Source organism: Thrips palmi, unplaced genomic scaffold (genome assembly GCF_012932325.1).
Source record: "Thrips palmi isolate BJ-2018 unplaced genomic scaffold, TpBJ-2018v1 HiC_scaffold_18, whole genome shotgun sequence".
In the NCBI taxonomy this organism is placed as follows: domain Eukaryota; kingdom Metazoa; phylum Arthropoda; class Insecta; order Thysanoptera; family Thripidae; genus Thrips; species Thrips palmi.
The window spans coordinates 6,308,099-6,325,762 of record NW_023144627.1 but is presented as its reverse complement, the minus strand read 5'-3'; the positions used below and the strand labels follow the sequence as shown (position 1 = coordinate 6,325,762).

Sequence of the window (17,664 nt, the reverse complement as noted above, 5' to 3'; positions counted from 1 at the left end):
AGGCAGCCAATTAGCGCCCTCTCATTAAAACCCAAGCGAAGCGCGAAGCAAAGGGAAACTGATTTTTGTGTTTTCGGCTTCCGCCCCGCCCCGCCCCGCCCTGATCTGCGACCTGCGCGGGAAACTGGTCCGCAGCCAATCGGCTTGGCGCTGAATAACCCACAACTATCCCACGGCCTCTGCGCCTCGGCCTGGCCTCGGCCTCGACGGCGACCTTGAGGGCCTCGGTGGGGACGTGGGGGATCCGTGCCCAATTACGTCGTTGTAATCAGGGTAACTTCGGTAACGACGTTCAACCCTCGGCCCAGCCTCGGCCCAGCCGTCCGTCCCACCGGGCCGTGGCGTTGCGAGGTAACAGTGCTGCGGCGTTACAGTGCTACGTCTTTCGTGCACGCCCCTCCCCTCCCCTCCCTCCCCTCCCCTCCCCTCCCCTCATCAGCCCCGGGCGAGGCCCCGGGCGTCAACGGGCCGGAAAAGTGGAGCCTCAACATTTACGCAGACAGCAGACTGAGACTCGTTCCCGTCGCTCTGTCTCTCTCGCACTCGTGGGGCGCCCCGCGTGGGTGCGAGAGAGACAGAGCGACGCCTCTCGGAATCAGTCTGCGGGGGCAGGGCGGGCAAGGCGGGCAAGGCAGGGGCTCGGCCGCGGATAATTTCCGACCCGCTTCTTCCCCGCCGCGGCGGCCTGGGCCTCATCCGGAAAAGGGGAGGGGAGGGGGAGGGGGGGGGAGACCGCGCGGCGCCGCGCCTGTAGGCAACCCAACGGCCTCCGCGGCGCAGCGGGCGGCCCAGGTCCGAGTGCGCGGGCGCCACCGCCTCCCACACCCAGCCCGTCAATGGCAATGCAGTGCGGTGCACAGACCGGTGGAGGCGGCCAAAACTCTACACGCGTTTCGAGCTCCAGAGTCGCTAAATAGTGCTCGAACCGAACGAGTGACCCCACCAATGGATTGCTCTCCGAACGAGGAATCCATTGGTGGGGTCACACGTTCGGTTCGGGTCCCACGTAGCGACTCTGGAGCTCAAAACGCGTCCGCGATTTTGGCCGGCTCCGCCGGGCTCCACGATACACTGTGATTGGCGTCTCGGATCACCGCGTCGCCGCGTCGCCCTGGCAACGGAGATGCCAAGTTCGGTGATTGCATCATAATCCAGCTTTATGTGCATGCCTTGGCGGTACTGCTCGTCACGGGTCGTCACGGCTCGTCACGGGCAGGCCTCAGGCACGCCTCAGTGCGGGCGTAAAACGCAAAGCCGGTTACTCCTCGAGTTTAATGCACGCGTTGTGACTTTGGCAATTACTACCCCATCACAGGAACGCCCAGGACCGCCCCACCAGCCGGGCGCCAATGCGGCCAGCACAGATTCGGTGCGAACCGGTTCAACGTCCCACCCACTACAATTTTTCATTTATTTTTATTTAAAAAAAGGTCACTTAAATGGTAAATAAATTTTAAATTTTGTTCAGTGCTAGGATATGGGCATAAAACATGAAAAAAATAGGAAGCACTCCCAATTTTTAAAATATTTTTTTTTGCAAGTTATCTAATAAAAACCCTCTTTCTATTGAAGCAGAATGAACATTTATTTTTTGGGGCGGAGAGGAAATGAACCATTTTCGAACATTCGTTTCGTTTATCTCTACCTTTGACCTTGGCCTTCCAGTGGCGTTTTTTGCAGTGCGGGTCACCCGTCATCCCGCATTCAATGGCTAGCCCAGGCCAAGCATCGGACATAAAGCGCGTAAAAATATTATTTCCCCGCACAAGTGCCGCGAGGACGGTATGAATAAGTGACACCGTCGTTATGGCCCTTTAGGCCCTTTAGGGCCCACCTCGCCCGGCCTGCTCCCTGCGCACAGTGGGCCAGAGGGCCGGTGGAGGCTGCCAAACTCCAGACGCGTTTTGAGCTCCAGAGTCGCTAAATGGGACTCCAACCGAACGTGCGACCCGCCAATGGATTTCTCGTGCGGAAAGCAATCCATTGGTGGGACGTTCGGTTCGAGTCCCATTTAGCGACTCTGGAGCTCAAAACGCGTCAAAAATTTTGTCCGCCTCCACCGGTCTTCTGGCCCACTGTGCCTCGCCCACTGCAGAGTCGTTCGTTGCTCTGTCGCACCGCACGGGACGTCCTATGAGTGCAAGAGGGACGAAAACGACTCTCAGAATCAGTCTGCTGCCCCGTTCAAATATCCGATATTTGCGCGTCCAGCGCGGCGCTCCAGTGAACGCCTCACCGGACATTTGAATTTGTTTTTTTGGCATTGGACTGTACGAGCGCTGCGCCAACCTCCGTTCACAGCAGACAGAGTAAAGTGAGCCAGTTTCCAAAAAGGGCTTCGACAGTGTGTTTAAATATGAATGCGCGCGTCAGGACGGGCTTCAGAGCGACACGTCTCTTTCTTTCTCTCTCCCTCTCTGTCTCTACCTCTCTCTCTCTCTCTCTCTCTCGCTCTCCCTCTTTCTCTTTATCTCTGGGCTGCACGACGTCGCGGAGAGAGGAGACTCCAGTCAAGTTTACAAATTTTGAATGGCAACCTTCCTGCTTCTCCGCTATGCGGACATCGGACGGGACGCAGAGTGGCGGGAACTAGGGCCGCGCCCAAAGGGTGAGCGACGGAGAGAGAGAGAGAGAGAGAGAGAGAGAGAGAGAGAGAGAGAGAGAGAGAGAGAGAGAGAGAGAGAGAGAGAGAGAGAGAGACGGAGGGAAAGCAGCGAGAGACAGGCGGGCGCTGCGTCCGGGGAGAGGGTTGTTACAAGATCCAGCCTTTCCGATTCCCAGGCCGATCCCCAGATCTGCCAGCCCAGCAATCCGCCTGCGGACACCATCGGCTTGTTGAGTGTCATAACGAAACGATGAGCACACACTGTGAATCCATATCCGGAGCAGGACTGTTGTCTTGCAAGTCCGCCTCACTGCTCGACCCTCTCAAGATCAAAGGCGTGAGGCCAGCCCTGGCCATAAGGACCCAGGTTCGAGTCCCTGTCGCACAGTGGGCCAGAAGACCGGTGGGGTGGCCAAAGTTTAAGACCTGCGAACTCCAAAGTCACTAGGCAGGGCTTGAACTGAACGCGTGACCTAACCAATGAATTCCTCGTTCGAAGAGAAATCCATTGATGGGGTCACAAGTTCAGTTCAAGTCCCATTTAGGGTCTCCTGGCCCACTGTGTGACCAGGGGGTGGAAACGGGGCTGATTTGGCGGGCCTTGGCTGCGGCGATGCGTGCACGGCCGTTTTTGCCGTTTTCACCACTTTACCGCGTTAGTTGGTAAACCACTTTCCAGCTGAAGTAGTCGTCTTAACGACAAAACCTCAACGCGTACTTAAAGAGTAAGGTTGAAGGATCAGCAAATAAGCTCCTTGGGCCGAATTGATACTTACAAAATGAGATATTCACATTTTTGTAACTTGTTTACATTTTTTTCGGCGTTTTCAGGCCAGAATCGCCGCGCCCGAACGCGGATGAGCCATTTAAAACAAGTTACAAACATGTCCATGACTCGTCCTGTGGGTTTCAAATCTTCAAAACGGGCTTATTTTCTCGAAGAGACAACATTACTCTAGAAGTACACGTGCAGGATTTGTGCATAAGATGTCTACTTTAGCTAGAAAGTAGGTTTCTAGGAACCACAAAAAAACAACAAACAACGGCCGTGCACGCATCGCCGCAGCCATGGCCCGCCAAATCAGCGCCGTTTCCACCCCCTGGTGTGACGCTCGTCCATCGTGTCCCAGCAACCGCCTAAATTTATTTATTTTTTCGCGCGAGACATTTCTTGAAGACCTAACAATCAATCCAATGAGCTTGGCTCAGTGTGTGACGCCCACGTTATCTTCTCATTCAGGGCAAAATCCGATTCCGCTTTCGTTTTCATCAAAGCTACGAGCCAACTGCGTGGATCAAGTGAATCAGGACCACTTTTCCTCCTGGACTCCCCGCGGAGGACACCGCGAAAGATGTTCCGCGAGTGCGTCACAGCCAGCCGGTCAGCCATCCGCACGGTGGGCCAGAAGACCGGTGGTGGTGGTCGAAACTCTAGACGCGTTTTGAGCTCCAGAGTCGCTAAACAGGACTCGAACCGAACGCGTGACCCGACCAATGGATTCCTCGTTCGGAGAGCAATCCATTGGTGGGGTCACACGCTCGGTTACAGTCCTGCTTAGCGACTCTGGAGCACAAAACGCGTCTGGAGTTTTGGACGCCTCCACCGGTCTTCTGGCCCACTGTGAGCCGGCCAGCCGGCTTGGCAGCGAGTAGCTAAGTTTAAATTCGCCGCGCCTAACGGCCCGTCGCCGCGTCGCTGGACGCCGCCAACAGGTGCCCCGTCCGGACGTGTGCTTGCAGTGCTGCAGCTTCCCCGAAGCGTGTGTGAAAAAGTGAGAAAACAGGGGCTACTGGTTGCCCCGGACCGGCCGCGTGCGAGAGAGAGAGAGAGAGAGAGAGAGAGAGAGAGAGAGAGAGAGAGAGAGAGAGAGAGAGAGAGAAAGAGAGAGAGGCAAGCTTGGACCGTGTATCTTCGAACCCGGGCGGCGGATATCCCGACGACGAGGGCCCATCCCTTTGTAAAGCAGACATGCCGACATTTTCCCCGGATCAGTCTGGGCGCAGCAACCCGTTCGGCAGCTGTCTGGCTCTGTGTGCGTGTGTGTGTGTGTGTGTGTGAGGGCACCGCACGCGTGTGCGTGCCTGTGTTTTGTGAAGAAAGAAAAAAGGAAGAATGGGTCGGGTCGACGAGGTATCTAGGTCAAATGGACCACCAAACGATTAACAGAGTAGCCAGGAAGCAACACACCACACGGGATCGGTATGCAAATGAGGCAACTCAAAAGCGGGAGAGAGAGAGAGAGAGAGAGAGAGAGAGAGAGAGAGAGAGAGAGAGAGAGAGAGAGAGAGAGAGAGAGAGAGAGAGAGAGAGAGAGAGAGGGAAAAAGGAAGAAAGCCCGTCATTTCCCGTATCGTGCGTTACACATTTATGGAAATGCAGCGCGTGCTAGGCCCGGAAAATCTAATTAGTGTCCTGGACGAAGGCAAAGAGAAGTGAACGCAGAAAGCCTCGTCACAAAAAAAAAAAAAACTGGCAAGTGGCCGATCGAGTGAGGAACGGACCTCCTGCAGTGGGCCAAAAGGTCGGTGGAGGCGATCAAAATCCCGAACGAGTTTTGAGCTCCTGAGTCGCTGAATGGGACTTGAACCGAAGGTAAGACCCGACCAATGGATTCCTCGTTCGGAGAGCAATCCATTGGTGGGGTCACACGTTTGGTGCGAGTCCCATTTAGCGACTCTGGAGCTCAAAACGCGTCTTGAATTTTGGCCGCCTGCAGCGGTTCTCTGGCCCACCGTGTCCTGCTTCCACGGACGGCCGGCCGGTCGACACGAAAAAGGGCCAGGAATCCTTTGGAAACCGCGGAGGGATCAGGCGACTGCACCAATTAAAGGAGAAAAAGAGGGAGAGAGAGAGACTGGCTGGGAAACAGGAAGAGAGAGCGAGAAAGAGAAAGGGAGGGGGGCGTCGTGGACGTGAGAGAATCCGCCGCCGGCACACTGGTAATTACCCCTCGCCGATTTTCGCGTTATAATCCGAGTCGCTAGGAGCGACGAGCAGAGCAGAGCGCAGCGCGCCAGATCCATACCAAATTCATGACCCCGAAGTCGTGGGCCCGGCCGGTGCACAGGGGGCCAGAAGACCGGCGGAGGCGGCCAAAACTCCAGACGCGTTTTGAGCTCCAGAGTCGCTAAATGGCACTCGAACCGAACGTGTGACCCCACCAATGGATTCCTCGTTCGGAGAGCAATCCATTGGTGGGGTCACACGTTCGGTTCGAGTCCTGCTTAGCGACTCTGGAGCTCAAAACGCGTCAAGAGTTTCGGCCGCCTCCACCGGTCTTCTGGCCCACTGTGCGGCGGCCCGGGTGGACCGAGGCGCAAGGGGCCGCGAGGGGCGCGGCCGGTGAGTCACAGCGCTCGAAAAGAAAGCCGTCCTCGACATAGCACGTGATTTATTTAGTCAGACAAACACACTCGTCACGCATTCACACGTCGTCAGTACAAGTCAGTCTTATCGCAAACCCGCGCCTTGGGACAGGTTGTCGCATGGTCAACAAAAAATAAATTAGGCCGGCCGCAAGGGCCAATAAATAATTAATACATTAAAATAAATTAATAAATTAATTATTCCGACAGCAACGTTTTGAGCAATCATCAGTGCAGAAACGACAGGGAAATAAATTAGCAACAATAAATTAGGGGGCCGGACCGCCGTGGCCGCGGCGCGTCACCGGGGCCGCGGACGTCCCCGACGGCGACGTCGGGCCGACGGCGTGCCGGCATGGCGGTGGCGAGGGTCTAGCTGGCGGGGGCCTGCGCGGCGTACGCCTGCCTCTGGGCGTGGTCGCTCCAGGCGCGCTTGTCCCAGCCGCCCGACGACGCCGAGGGTCCGTAGCCGGAGAACGAGCTGCCGGAGTCCCAGCCGCCGGACGGGGCGCCGTAGCTCACGCCGTGCGCCTTCTTCTCCTGCAGCTTCCAGAAGAACTGGATGACGGCGATGGCCACGAAGATGAAGGACAGGAAGAAGGTCTTGACCTGCAGCAGGAACGACAGGAGGCCGACCTTCATGGAGATGAGCATGCCGAACATCATCTTGAGCATGTAGAAGGTCTGCAGCAGGCCGCCGCCCTTCTTGCCCTTCTTGCCCAGCTTGCCGATCTTGATCTTCTTGCGTCCTGCAACACAACAAGGCGCAGCAAGGCGGTCAGGGAGACATTCCATGCGGGCCCGGAGCCATAAAAGGAGAAAACTAGCCACACACACTCTGACCCAAATCAAGGGCCCGCCCTGGGCCCAGGCCCTGTGTCCAAGCTCTGTGTCCAGGCCCTGGGTCCACACAGTCAAGTCCTTACGGATAGCGTGTTTGTAGGTTACGGATAGTTTTGTGCAGCCATATTACGGATCGAATTTTGTTTGTAATACGGATGATTTTGTCCGTAATACAAAGATTTGGGAATCCGTACGTTACAACGAAATTATTTGTAAAATACGGACACCAAAACCTTTGTATTACGGACAAAAACATCCGTATTACAAACAAAATTCGATCCGTAATATGGCTGCACAAAACTATCCGTAACCTACAAACACGCTATCCGTAAGGACTTTAGCGTGCACACGGTAAAAACGGTTCCTGGTTTTCCCAGGAACTCCCTGGAAATCGCCTATGCCTTCACCATTGGCTTCCTGGGAAAACCAGGTTCCATTTTTTACCGTGCAGGCCCTGGGTCCAGCCAGGCCTTGGGTCCAGGCCCTGGGTCCAGCCAGGCCTTGGGTCCAGGCCCTGGGCCCTGCGCCGCCCGGGCTGTGCGACTCATTGATAAAACTCGTTTAGGAAAAGCTCTTTCGTCCCGTTGCATTTCCCCGGCCGGGCCGATGCTCCCGACGCATCCCGATGTGGGGCCCAAGATCGCGTTCGAGTTTCGACTCATTTGAATTTCGACGCGCGGGTTCGAACAGGGATCTATTTTTTCGGACGGTCCTTTTCCGACGGTTCGAACCAGATTAAAATTCACGGCGAGAGGGACGCGACACCGCGTCGAAAGACAACGGGACTGCCAGACAATGCGTTAATAAGAACACGTGCGCGCTCGGGCCAGGCGCAGGCCGTGCCACAGTGGGCCAGAGGACCGGTGGACGCGGCTAAAACTCTAGACGCGTTTTGAGCTCCAGAGTCGCTGAATGGGACTCGAACCGAACGTGTGACCCCACCAATGGATTCCTCGTTTGGAGAGCAATCCATTGGTGGAGTCACACGTTCGCTTCGAGTGCCATTCAGCGACTCTGGAGCTCAAAACGCGTCTAGAATTTTGGCCGCCTGCACCGGTCTTCTGGCCCACTGTGTCACGGAGGCCGTGCCGGTGGAGGTCGCCCGCGGCGCGTTGGACCAGTATCATTGGGCGCCACCTTTGAGGCGATGGGAACGGCCCCTTGGCATGTCATGACCTATGGCCCGCAGTGTCGGTCCGGCCCGGCCCGGCCCGGCCCCTCCCCCCACCCAATTTACCACGTCCTGCCGGCCGCGCGGCCGCGCCCGGGGGCAGCGTGACGCGGGGCCGGCGGAGCTACAACCGGGCTGCTTTGACGGCCCGTCTCTTTCTTCCTCATCTTTCCCTCTCTTTTCCTCTCCCCCACGCACCGTGCACCGCCCACCTCTCTCTAGTTTCGTGTCTTCGGTTATCGGACGCCAGAGGAAGAGGAGGTGTGAGCCCCCCTCCCCCCCGCACCAAATCAGACTGACCTACTACCGAGTCCCTGGGCGCGCGTCCCGCCAAGTACGTGACTGACCCCCCCCCCTTTTCCCCCTTCCACACACAGACACGCACGCACGCCTCAAAGTCGAACCCAAACTAGTAAACGCCAACGGTCATTTCGGCACATTTCCCGAGCCGTCAACAGGCACTAGCTTGCCCCTCCCCGCCTCTCTCTCTCTCTCTCTCTCTCTCTCTCTCTCTCTCTCTCCGGACGCCCCCAACAAGGCAGGTGTCAACGGGACGCGCTTGGATTAAGGCGTGGAATACTGATCGGCCGACCCACTTGGCTGCAACTGGACACGGCCGCGTATGTGCACTGTGCGACACACTGTCCCGCAGTGGGCCAGGAGACCGGCGGAGGCGGTCAAAACCCCGGACGCGTTTCGAGCTCCAGAGTCGCTAAATAGGACGCGAACCGAACGTGTGACCCCACCAATGGACTGCTCTCCGGACGAGGAATCCATTGGTGGGGTCACTCGCTCGGTTCGAGCCCCATTTAGCGACTCTGGAGCTCAAAACGCGTCTGGAGTTTTGGCCGCCTGCACCGGTCTCCTGGCCCACTGTGCGTCCGACACGTCCTGGCGGTCGACGGCGACCCCCCGCGTCGGCGAGCTGCCCGAGAAGAGCAATTGGATCCAGATCGGTGGGCAGGCCCTGGGCAGGCACGCCGAGCTGCCGGGGCGAAGCGGCGAAGCTGTTAGAAACCGCGCGTTTGGACACCACGCCGCACCAATCGACTCCTGGGACGCATTAGCGTGCATTTGTCCCGCAAGGCGATAGCGATTCGATTGCTCGACACCTCGAGTTCGACAGGTCGGTGCCACTGCGTTACAGGACCCACGCTTGGCCGGCCAAGACCGCGTGGCGCCGCGCGTCCCCTCCACGCGGCTCGCCCCGTCTCTCTCGCACCCCAGCGCAGCGCAGCGCAGCGCAACGCAGCGCAACGCCCCACAGGTGTGAGAGAGACGACTGCTCGGTATGAAAAAGTCAGCCGGCAATAACGCGCACCTAACAGGAGCTGGCAGAGCTTTACTGGGGCATTTCTCGAGGTCGTAAACCTAACAGTGATAAGGCGGTGCCGCTACTGGAAAACGATAATTGGCGCTGCGGAGATTCGAACCCGCCAACCGTGACTCGCCGGCCCGGCGCGCTACCACTCGGCCACCACGATCGGCGGCGGATGAGGTGCTATTTCCGGCACGTGTGCCTACTGGCCGCGGCCTGCGCTTCGACGATGCGAACACAGCGTTTTGAATCGCAAACAGACGAAACTGGAGGAAGCAGGGCGCACTGTGACGAAGCCCGTTCCAGACGCGCGGTGGGGCACTTTAAAAAACTTTGAAAATCTACTTAGGGTGGACTCACCTTCTTCGATGGCGCGGCCCTGGTTGTCGGTCTCAGCCTCGGCCTCGGCGACCTCCTCCTGCTCCTCGTCCTTCTTGAGGTACTCGATCATCCTGGCGGTGCCGTCGTGGAGGACCTCGAGGAGCGAGTCGTCCTTGGTGCTGGGGGCGGCGGCGGCGGCGGCGGCCGCCTCCTTCTTGCTGACGTGCAGCTCCTTGAGCGCGCGGGCCGAGTTCTCCCGCAGGCAGCCGACGGCGTCGTCCTCCCAGACGCAGCCGAGGAGGGCGGACCATCCCGACGACGGGGAGGTGCTCGCGACGGCGGGGGCCTCGGCGGGGGTCGCGTCGCCGGCGGCAGCGGCGGCCACCAGGGCGGCGGCGAGGACGTAGTACGCGAACATGGCTGCGGTTCTGCGGCTCTGCACACGCACTCACTGGCTCACTACTGACTCCTGAGCTGCTGACTCGTGGAGAGACGACGCTGCACTGTGACCGGGACAGAGGGCCAGCGTAGTTTTACCTGCTACTCGTGTAAACAATCGGACACCGCCCCCCTCCCGGCCGCCTCTCGCTGCTACCACCTCCACCTGGACGCGGTCCTCTGCCAGACGCCCGCCGCCCCGCGGCCCCCCTGGGCCCCCCTGGGCCCCCCTCCCGGCCGTGGACTTGGCCGCCGCGGTGGAGGGACGGAAGGACTGAATGGTAAAAGCACTGCATGAAAGTTTTCAAATATTTGCACGGCACTGTGATGCCCCGCACACACACACACACACAAACACGCAGAGCGAACGCGAACAGCGGTACTGCTGAGGATCGGGCTGAGGATGAACCCCTGGAGACAGCCCGGGTCCGAGCCCCGAAGCCCCGACCTAGCGGCGCGTGGCGTTGGTCCGCAGAGCCCCATCTTCGCGGAGAGCACTCCACCACTCCGGACTCCAGGGCGTGACACAGTGTGGGCGCACCTTGCCGGACGCGGGCCGACATGGCGTATCTCACTCTAGAATTTTTGACGCGGTGAAAAGTGCAAGAAACCTCATTGCTTCGGTCTATCGGCCCTGCCGGCGCCTCGCCCACGACGCCGCACAGTGGGCCAGAAGACCGGTGGAGGCGGCCAAAATTCGAGACGCGTTTGGAGCTCCAGAGTCGCTAAGCAGGACTCGAACCGAACGCGTGACCCCACCAATGGATTGCTCTCCGAACGAGGAATCCATTGGTGGGGTCACACGTTCTGTTCGAGTCCCATTTGGCGACTCTAGAGCTCAAAACGCGTTTCGAAATTTGGCCGCCTCCACCGGTCTTCTGGCCCACTGTGCGCCGGTTGTTGACGGGGAGGTGCCAGGCCATCGCGGTGTCATCATCGAGTTTTAACACTGCTCCGTGTGCCCACAGTGAACCCCGTGTTGGCCCGCTGGCCCAGCCAGGTCGCACAGTGGGCCAGAAGACCGGTGGAGGCGGCCAAAACTCTAGACGCGTTTTGAGCTCCAGAGTCGCCAAACAGACCTCGAACCGAACGTATGACCCCACCATTGAATTCCTCGTGCGGAGAGCAATCCATTGGTGGGGCCACACGTTCGGTTCGAGTCCCATTTAGCGACTCTGGAGCCCAAAACGCGTCTGGAGATTTGGCCGCCTCCACCGGTCTTCTGGCCCACTGTGGGTCGGCCGCCTCGCGCTTCGCCCACGAAGCAACTTGTTGACGGCGAGGTGCCGGACGCCGTGGCGACGCCGTGGCGGACGCCATTAGAGCAGTGTCGCCGTTCCTCGCACGTTTCACTTTCAAAGGCACCGACAAAAGAAAGGCGGCGCCGGGACTCGAACCCGGGCCCCGGGGGGCCGAAAAGGGAGGCTGGTGTTTGAACCCGCGACCGCGAGAAAAAGCAGCAAGTGGAGCCCCCTTGAGCTGGTGGAACCCAGCGCGCCAACAGGTGGGGTGTTCTTTCTGTTACGAGCATCCCGAAGGGGAGTCGAGAAGTGGGACCGAAGTTTGACGAAACCCTAGGTCACGTCGTGTCTGTTCTCACTGTACGCTCAGCGCCACGGCTCCCATTTTCATTTTTCGAATTGGAAACTCATCCGGGCCTAGCCTTGAGGTGCGGGGCGGGGCAGCCCAAGGGGCGGCCGGCCTGTACCAAGCCACTGTTAATTCGGCGGTCCTCCGAAAACGACTCATAATGCCATGTTACGGCTTACGAGATCGTAAAAAGTTACAACCTGGAGGCCTCCAGCGCACTGCGGGCACGGCAGCGAGGCAGCCAGGCAGCGCGTTGTCCGAGGCAAGACGAGCCAGCCCTCCATGACCAGCTCCAAGTTCAAGGGCTTCCCTGCGCGGGGCGGGCCGGACCTCTCGAGGGCTTTCTACGCCCCGCGCTCCGTGAGCCGAGCCAGGGCGAACAAGGAGCAAGTTCGACAAGGACGGGAATCATTTCAAAGGGCCGTCCCACGGTGGGCCAGAAGACCGGAGGAGGCGGTCAAAATCCCGGAAGCGTTTTGAGCTCCAGAGTCGCTAAATGGGACTCGAACCGGACGTGTGACCCCACCAATGGATTGCTCTGCAAACGAGGAATCCGTTGGTGGGCTCACACGTTCGGTTCGAGTCCTATTTAGCGACTCTGGAGCTCAAAACGCGTCCGTAGTTTTGGCCGCCTCCTCCGGTCTTCTGGCCCACTGTGCATCCGACACGTCTTAGCCAAAAATTCATTTTCTCTGAAAAAAAAAAAAAAACGGGCACCAAATTTGGAGCGACACTGGAAACAAAGGGGCCGAGTGCGTCCGAGGCATCACACCGCTTTCCAGAATCGGGTCAGTGGATAAGGTGGGTCGTAGTAATGGAAGAGCCCGGTGACGTAGCTAGCCAGCCAGGCCGAGGGGCAGCCTGGGGCAGCCTGGGGCAGCCGGGCCCGTAGATTAAAATGACAAAGTGCGCCCAAGTGCGGGGCGTGAATGGGAATGGGGGGCCGGACCAGTCCCATCGTCTGTTTCGTCTCAACAAGGCAAGCGCTTCTCCTTGTCACAGCGTGTCACACCGAGCTCCAGCCCCAATCGCTTTAATTCATTCATTTTCGTCATCAGACCCAAGTGTAACACAACTCGTTCAAAAATAATTTGTTTGATTTTTTTCATGAATTTGACTAGTTGGAACAGCGACTCAAGCAGCAGTCGGTTCCCTTCTGTGCTCCCTTCGGGGCCTTTGGGGTCTTTGAGGCCTTCGGGCTTCTTTGGGCCGTTCGGACGAAGAGTAATCCAATAATTGGGCAGACAATCACCTCGCGCGACAAGCGGCCCGTATTACCTGGATTCCAAATTGCCGGCCGATGGCAGCCACGCCGCGCCATGCCGCGCCATGGCGTGTCGGGGAAGGGGTGGGGGAGGGGGCGGCAGAAGATGATTAATTATAAAATACCGCACGGTTCGAACCCGGCAAGAATTTCCCGTGCAGTGAAAGTGCGGAGGGGCATGGCGGGGCGTGGCGGGGCGCGGTGGGGCCCACTGTGTGTTCGTTCGTTAACACCACGGTGGCCCTCGCTGTGTGTGTTTGCCATTTGGTTCCCGTGCAGGTAGCGTGTTGGCGTAGAACAGGGGGCCCCCGGTCTGGCCCCGGTCACCGAGCGCCCAACGATGCGGATCAACAAAAAAGGGAGAAACGTTATCCCCGAAAAACGCTGCACTTCTAATTAATAATTAATCAGATGCGTGCGTGGAACTATAACGCCGAGATGCGGGTCTGATTGGCGGGGATTTTTGTTCTTCGCGCTGACATTCTCTCTGGCGAGTCTCACGCCGCTTTGGCCGCTTTGCACTGCCAATCGCTCCAAGAGCTGCCCGCAAACCCTGGGCCGACGTGCCGTGGAGCCGTGCTGTGAAGCCAGCGAAGCCAGCGAAGCCAGCCGGAAGGCGGCTGGGCCGTGGCCGGGCCGTGGCCGGGCCTCGCGACAGCGCTGGCACCGCTCACACCACATTAGCACCTTTCCGCGCCCAGTGGGCCCAGCGGGCCCAGTGGCGTTCCAATAGAAAGTGCCGACCACGGGCATGACTTTTGGGCTGGTCTAGGCCCGCGTCTAGCCGCGTCTAGCCGCGTAGGGCTGCTGGCCTGGGAACCCGCGTGCGGATACCGCCTCGTTAAAGGAGCGGCCGCGCGGGATGGGATTGCTTTGGTGGCCTTTTAAAAGAAAAAAAAGTTTGCAAAACTCATTTAAAAAGTTGTTAAAAATTAACAGTTGTTTTTTTTAAATTTACAGTCGTTTTTAAAAATTTACAGTTGTTTTTAAAAATTTGTTGCTTTCAAAAATTTACAGTTGCTTTCAAAAATTTACAGTTGTTTTTAAAAATTCACAGTTGTTTTTAAAAATTGACAGTTGCTTTTAAAAATTTACAGTTGTTTTTAAAAATTTACCGTTGTTTTTAAAAATTTACATTTGTTAAAAAAAAACATTGAGTAAGTTATCTTTTTGGCTCGCATTTTGGATTTCCTGTACGAGAGCGATTCGTTTGCTTTCTGACGAGCGATTTTTTTTCCGGGGCGTGCCGGTGTCATCGTCCCGGCGAGAGAGAGGCGTCCGCGCCACGCGTCCTCTGCTTGCTTTGGCGAGTCGGCCGCGCCGCGCCGCGCCACGGAAGCCAGAGGGAAACGAAGGGCCAAAGGACGAGGGATGAAGCAGCGTCCTGGAAGGGCCGCGTAGATTAGCCCTTTTGCAGTGCCTCTGGCTTGGCCGTGCCTCGCTTCCCCGTGCTTCGCCGTGCTCGGCAGATTTCGGGCCGCCGGGCCTCCGTTATGTCTGCTTGTTTGGCCAGCACACACTGTGCGCCACACTCACTGACCTGGCTGTACAATACACTTTCCTCAAGCTGGCTCCTTCCCAGAGGTCATAAAGCCATCGCCAAAGAGTAGGAACAGGCCCAGCCCCGTGACGTCAGGTAAAAAAATGTGCCAGCGGGGGGCGTCTGCTATTTCCATAGAAATGAAGGCTGGGCCGCACCCTACACTGCTCGATAGTGTGGTCGGGACATGAGGCATCGACAGTCCGGAACGAACTGCCTTGATGAGCACAGCTTTTCCTCAAACAGTCTTGGATGAATTCGCTTCTTCTTCCGGTGCGAGCGGGCCGGGGCAGGCCGGGGCCAGCAGCGACAGGCGGGGCCTTGCTGGGATCCGCCCGGGCCCCAAAGAGACATCCAGGTTCCCTTGTCTCGTGTACACAAGTGGGGCCATGTCTGGACACAATATCATCGAATCCGCCTCCGCTGTTGCCTTTGCCTCAGCAGATGACTGCTCCTCTGTTTTCTCTTTGAAATTCGGCGAGCCGGGCCCCGGGCTCGGCCCGCATCCCCGGGGCGACTGAATTTGCTTGCCGACGACAATCAGAAAGGATCGGATCGGACAAAAGAGCCGGGCCGCCTCGCAGGCTCGCTGTCTGGACCACGCCGCCGGTCCGTCGCTCCCAAACAATCCAAACACATTTCACCGTTTGAGGAAAAGATAAGGCTGATTTCTGTTTGGATTCACAGAGTACTGGCGATGTATGCAGCAAAGCAATCAGCGAATAGAAATTTGAGTGCGAGATGCGGTTACATGCTTGGCTACGTCGTCCAAGCTCGGAGCAATGGCACTGGAGAGCACCCAGGTGAAACAGAAACTGATACGCGAGAGAGCCCCATTCGAATTAAACTCCCTCTGATCGCCACTCCGAGAAGATGGAATTCTAAACACGCACGTGAACAGGGGATCAGTGGTCGTGCTAGCATAGCGCTGCTGTCCGTAGGCGCGGGCGCTGGAGCGTGTGGGAGTCAGTTCCCTTTTCGACCTTTTCATCGATAATTCGGAGCTGCATGGGACCAGGTCACGCTACTGGGTACACAACCAGGGCGAATCCACCGAAAAATCAACATAACTGGATCAAAGTCCGAAAAAACTTGCACCTTGGCCGTCATATTAGTTGGCGGCTTCCGCTTGCTTCTTGGGTCGATGCACTTTAACTTGGAAAAAGATTCTCTGTAGTTGGTTTATTCTTATCGTTTGTCGAAACAGTTCCCAGTGTTTACTTGTGTCGATCTTTCTCGAGTGTCATTTGTTATTCATCACATATGGAACACAAATAAAACCGAAAGTTTTGTGACATCATCCTAAACTAACAGGCCTCAGAGCGCCTCAGGGCCTATGATAGGAACTGTCTACACACTCGACTTTGCTCACGTGTACACCAAACGCCTCCTCCCACGACGTGTTACGCATCCCCAGAGACACGGTTGCCACTCACACAGGCTTCCTAGACGCAATGTTAGGAAAGGGTTGCCAACCTCAGCCTGCCCACTGGGCAACTTCTCGAGAGCAAAGCCCTGATAGAAGTCGAGAATGGCAAACCGTTCGGCACTGCTGCACCATGGGAATTTGAGTCTTCTTATGTGGCAACACTGCGTGCAAAGAGCCACTCTCCCTCTCTTTCGCGCCAATTCCTCGCAGAGTCACCGGATTATTCAGTAAAGGATCTTGATACCGCCGAGCGAGCGAGCGCGCGATGTATGCATAGCATTCCTAAAGTGGCGGCACAGAAGGCCTCTTCCTTTGGAGCGAACGGGACGCGGATGTGAGTGAAACCACGCGTGCGCCAAACACACGCGCGGCACGCGCTGCGAAAAAAAAAGAACTGTCGTAGTTTTCAGTTTGACATCTGACCTGTTCATATTCACCCTGGCAAGTGCAAGGCACAAAACATTAAAACTATAACGGTTGACCTATCGACCACCACAGCTGAGTGGGTAGAGTCGTCGATTGCCAACTCTAAGAACCAGGGTTCGCGCCCGGGCACTGCGTCACGTTTTAACAGACGAGCGCGAAATTTCGCCCCACCCCATAGCGGCGGAGTGGGTTGTGACCCAGTGCGTCCGCACTAGGTATGCACGCTTCCGCCAACGAATATTCGTTGAGCGGTCTGTTTAGCTCCGTGTTTGCTATGCGTGTGCGTGTGTGTGTGCTAGCCACACACCCCAGTGTATGGCCACTTACGGCTTGCACTCAGGCCTATGTGGCGCTGCGCTGCGAGCTTCGGCAGGTCAGTCCTGCATGGCGCTCCCGCTATGCCCTGGTGGAAGTACACCGTGAAAAAGACTTTCCATTTTGTAAATTACAAGTTCGTGACGTAATATGTGATCAGAGGGCAATGAACTTTCAGCTCTTTGTGGAAAAAAATTGTCTGGGGCAAAACGTTAATGTGGACAGAAACTTGACGAAAGTTTGTGATTGGTCTTCAAGTGGAGCCGAATGAAAAAGCCGGGAGTCCGGAAATCGGGTGCGATTCTGATCTGAAAGGGACGGAACTTTCCCTACTGCGCTGCGCCGGGCTGCGTCTCACACCGCTGTCAATGAATCGGCCAAACAGGACGAGAGGCAGTGGAGTCGTCGCTCTGTCTATCTCTAAGCGGGGCGCCCGTGAGTGCGACAGAGGCAGAGCGACGACTCTCGGTCTGCAGGCCGACGCCACCGCGACGTGAGCAGGCACGAGGCCAGATCCGGTATAGTGCCTCACAGTGTGGACACTTTCCACGGTAGCGGCACGCGGGTCAAGACGCTTTGGCATCACTGCGGCTTGGAGCAAGCACTTGAGGGTACCGACGGATTCCTCGTTCGAGGGGCTGGCTGTAGGGACTCTTTTGCTTCAATGGCACTTGAATCAAGCACTTGCGGGTACCGATGGATTTCTCGTTGGAAGGGCTGGCTGTAGGTACTCTTTTGCTCCAATGGCACTTGATTCAAGCACTTGAGGGTACCGATGGATTTCTCGTTGGAGGGGCTGGCTGTAGGCTTTCTTTTGCCCGAATGGTAGAATGGAGCACTTGAGGGCTCCGATGGATTCCTCGTTCGAAGGGCTGGCTTTCAGGTACTCTTTTGCCCCAATGGCACTTAAATCAAGCACTTAAGGGCACTTCTTCGTTGAGGCTGAGCTAGATTCGGCCCCATTTGACTCCACGGCACGATATGGACTATCGGCAGCACGTGTGCGTCAGCCGACTGCGCGATGTTAGAAAAATGTGG

The 17,664-nt window shown here is 57.3% G+C and overlaps 2 protein-coding genes across 2 annotated transcripts in view; both read right to left on the bottom strand.

Moving 5' to 3' along the window:
* Window positions 1-17,664, bottom strand: part of LOC117645508 (eye-specific diacylglycerol kinase) — a 147,578-nt gene that overhangs the window by 88,744 nt on the left and 41,170 nt on the right. The window lies entirely within an intron of this gene.
* On the bottom strand, window positions 5,981-10,122 carry LOC117645509. Its single transcript, XM_034385769.1, has 2 exons — window positions 9,664-10,122; window positions 5,981-6,720 (listed from the first exon to the last, which is right to left on the bottom strand). Exons 1-2 carry the CDS (start codon window positions 10,040-10,042, stop codon window positions 6,344-6,346), a joined length of 756 nt encoding a protein of 251 aa, XP_034241660.1. The 5' UTR covers window positions 10,043-10,122; the 3' UTR covers window positions 5,981-6,343.

Excerpts from the sequence above, each read along its gene's own strand:
- LOC117645509 (XM_034385769.1), bottom strand. The coding sequence starts at position 10,042 with ATGTTCGCGTACTACGTCCTCGCCGCCGCCCTGGTGGCCGCCGCTGCC. Across the intron at positions 6,721-9,663 it reads GGGCCGCGCCATCGAAGAAG|GACGCAAGAAGATCAAGATC; the intron begins GTGAGTCCACCC and ends GTTGTGTTGCAG.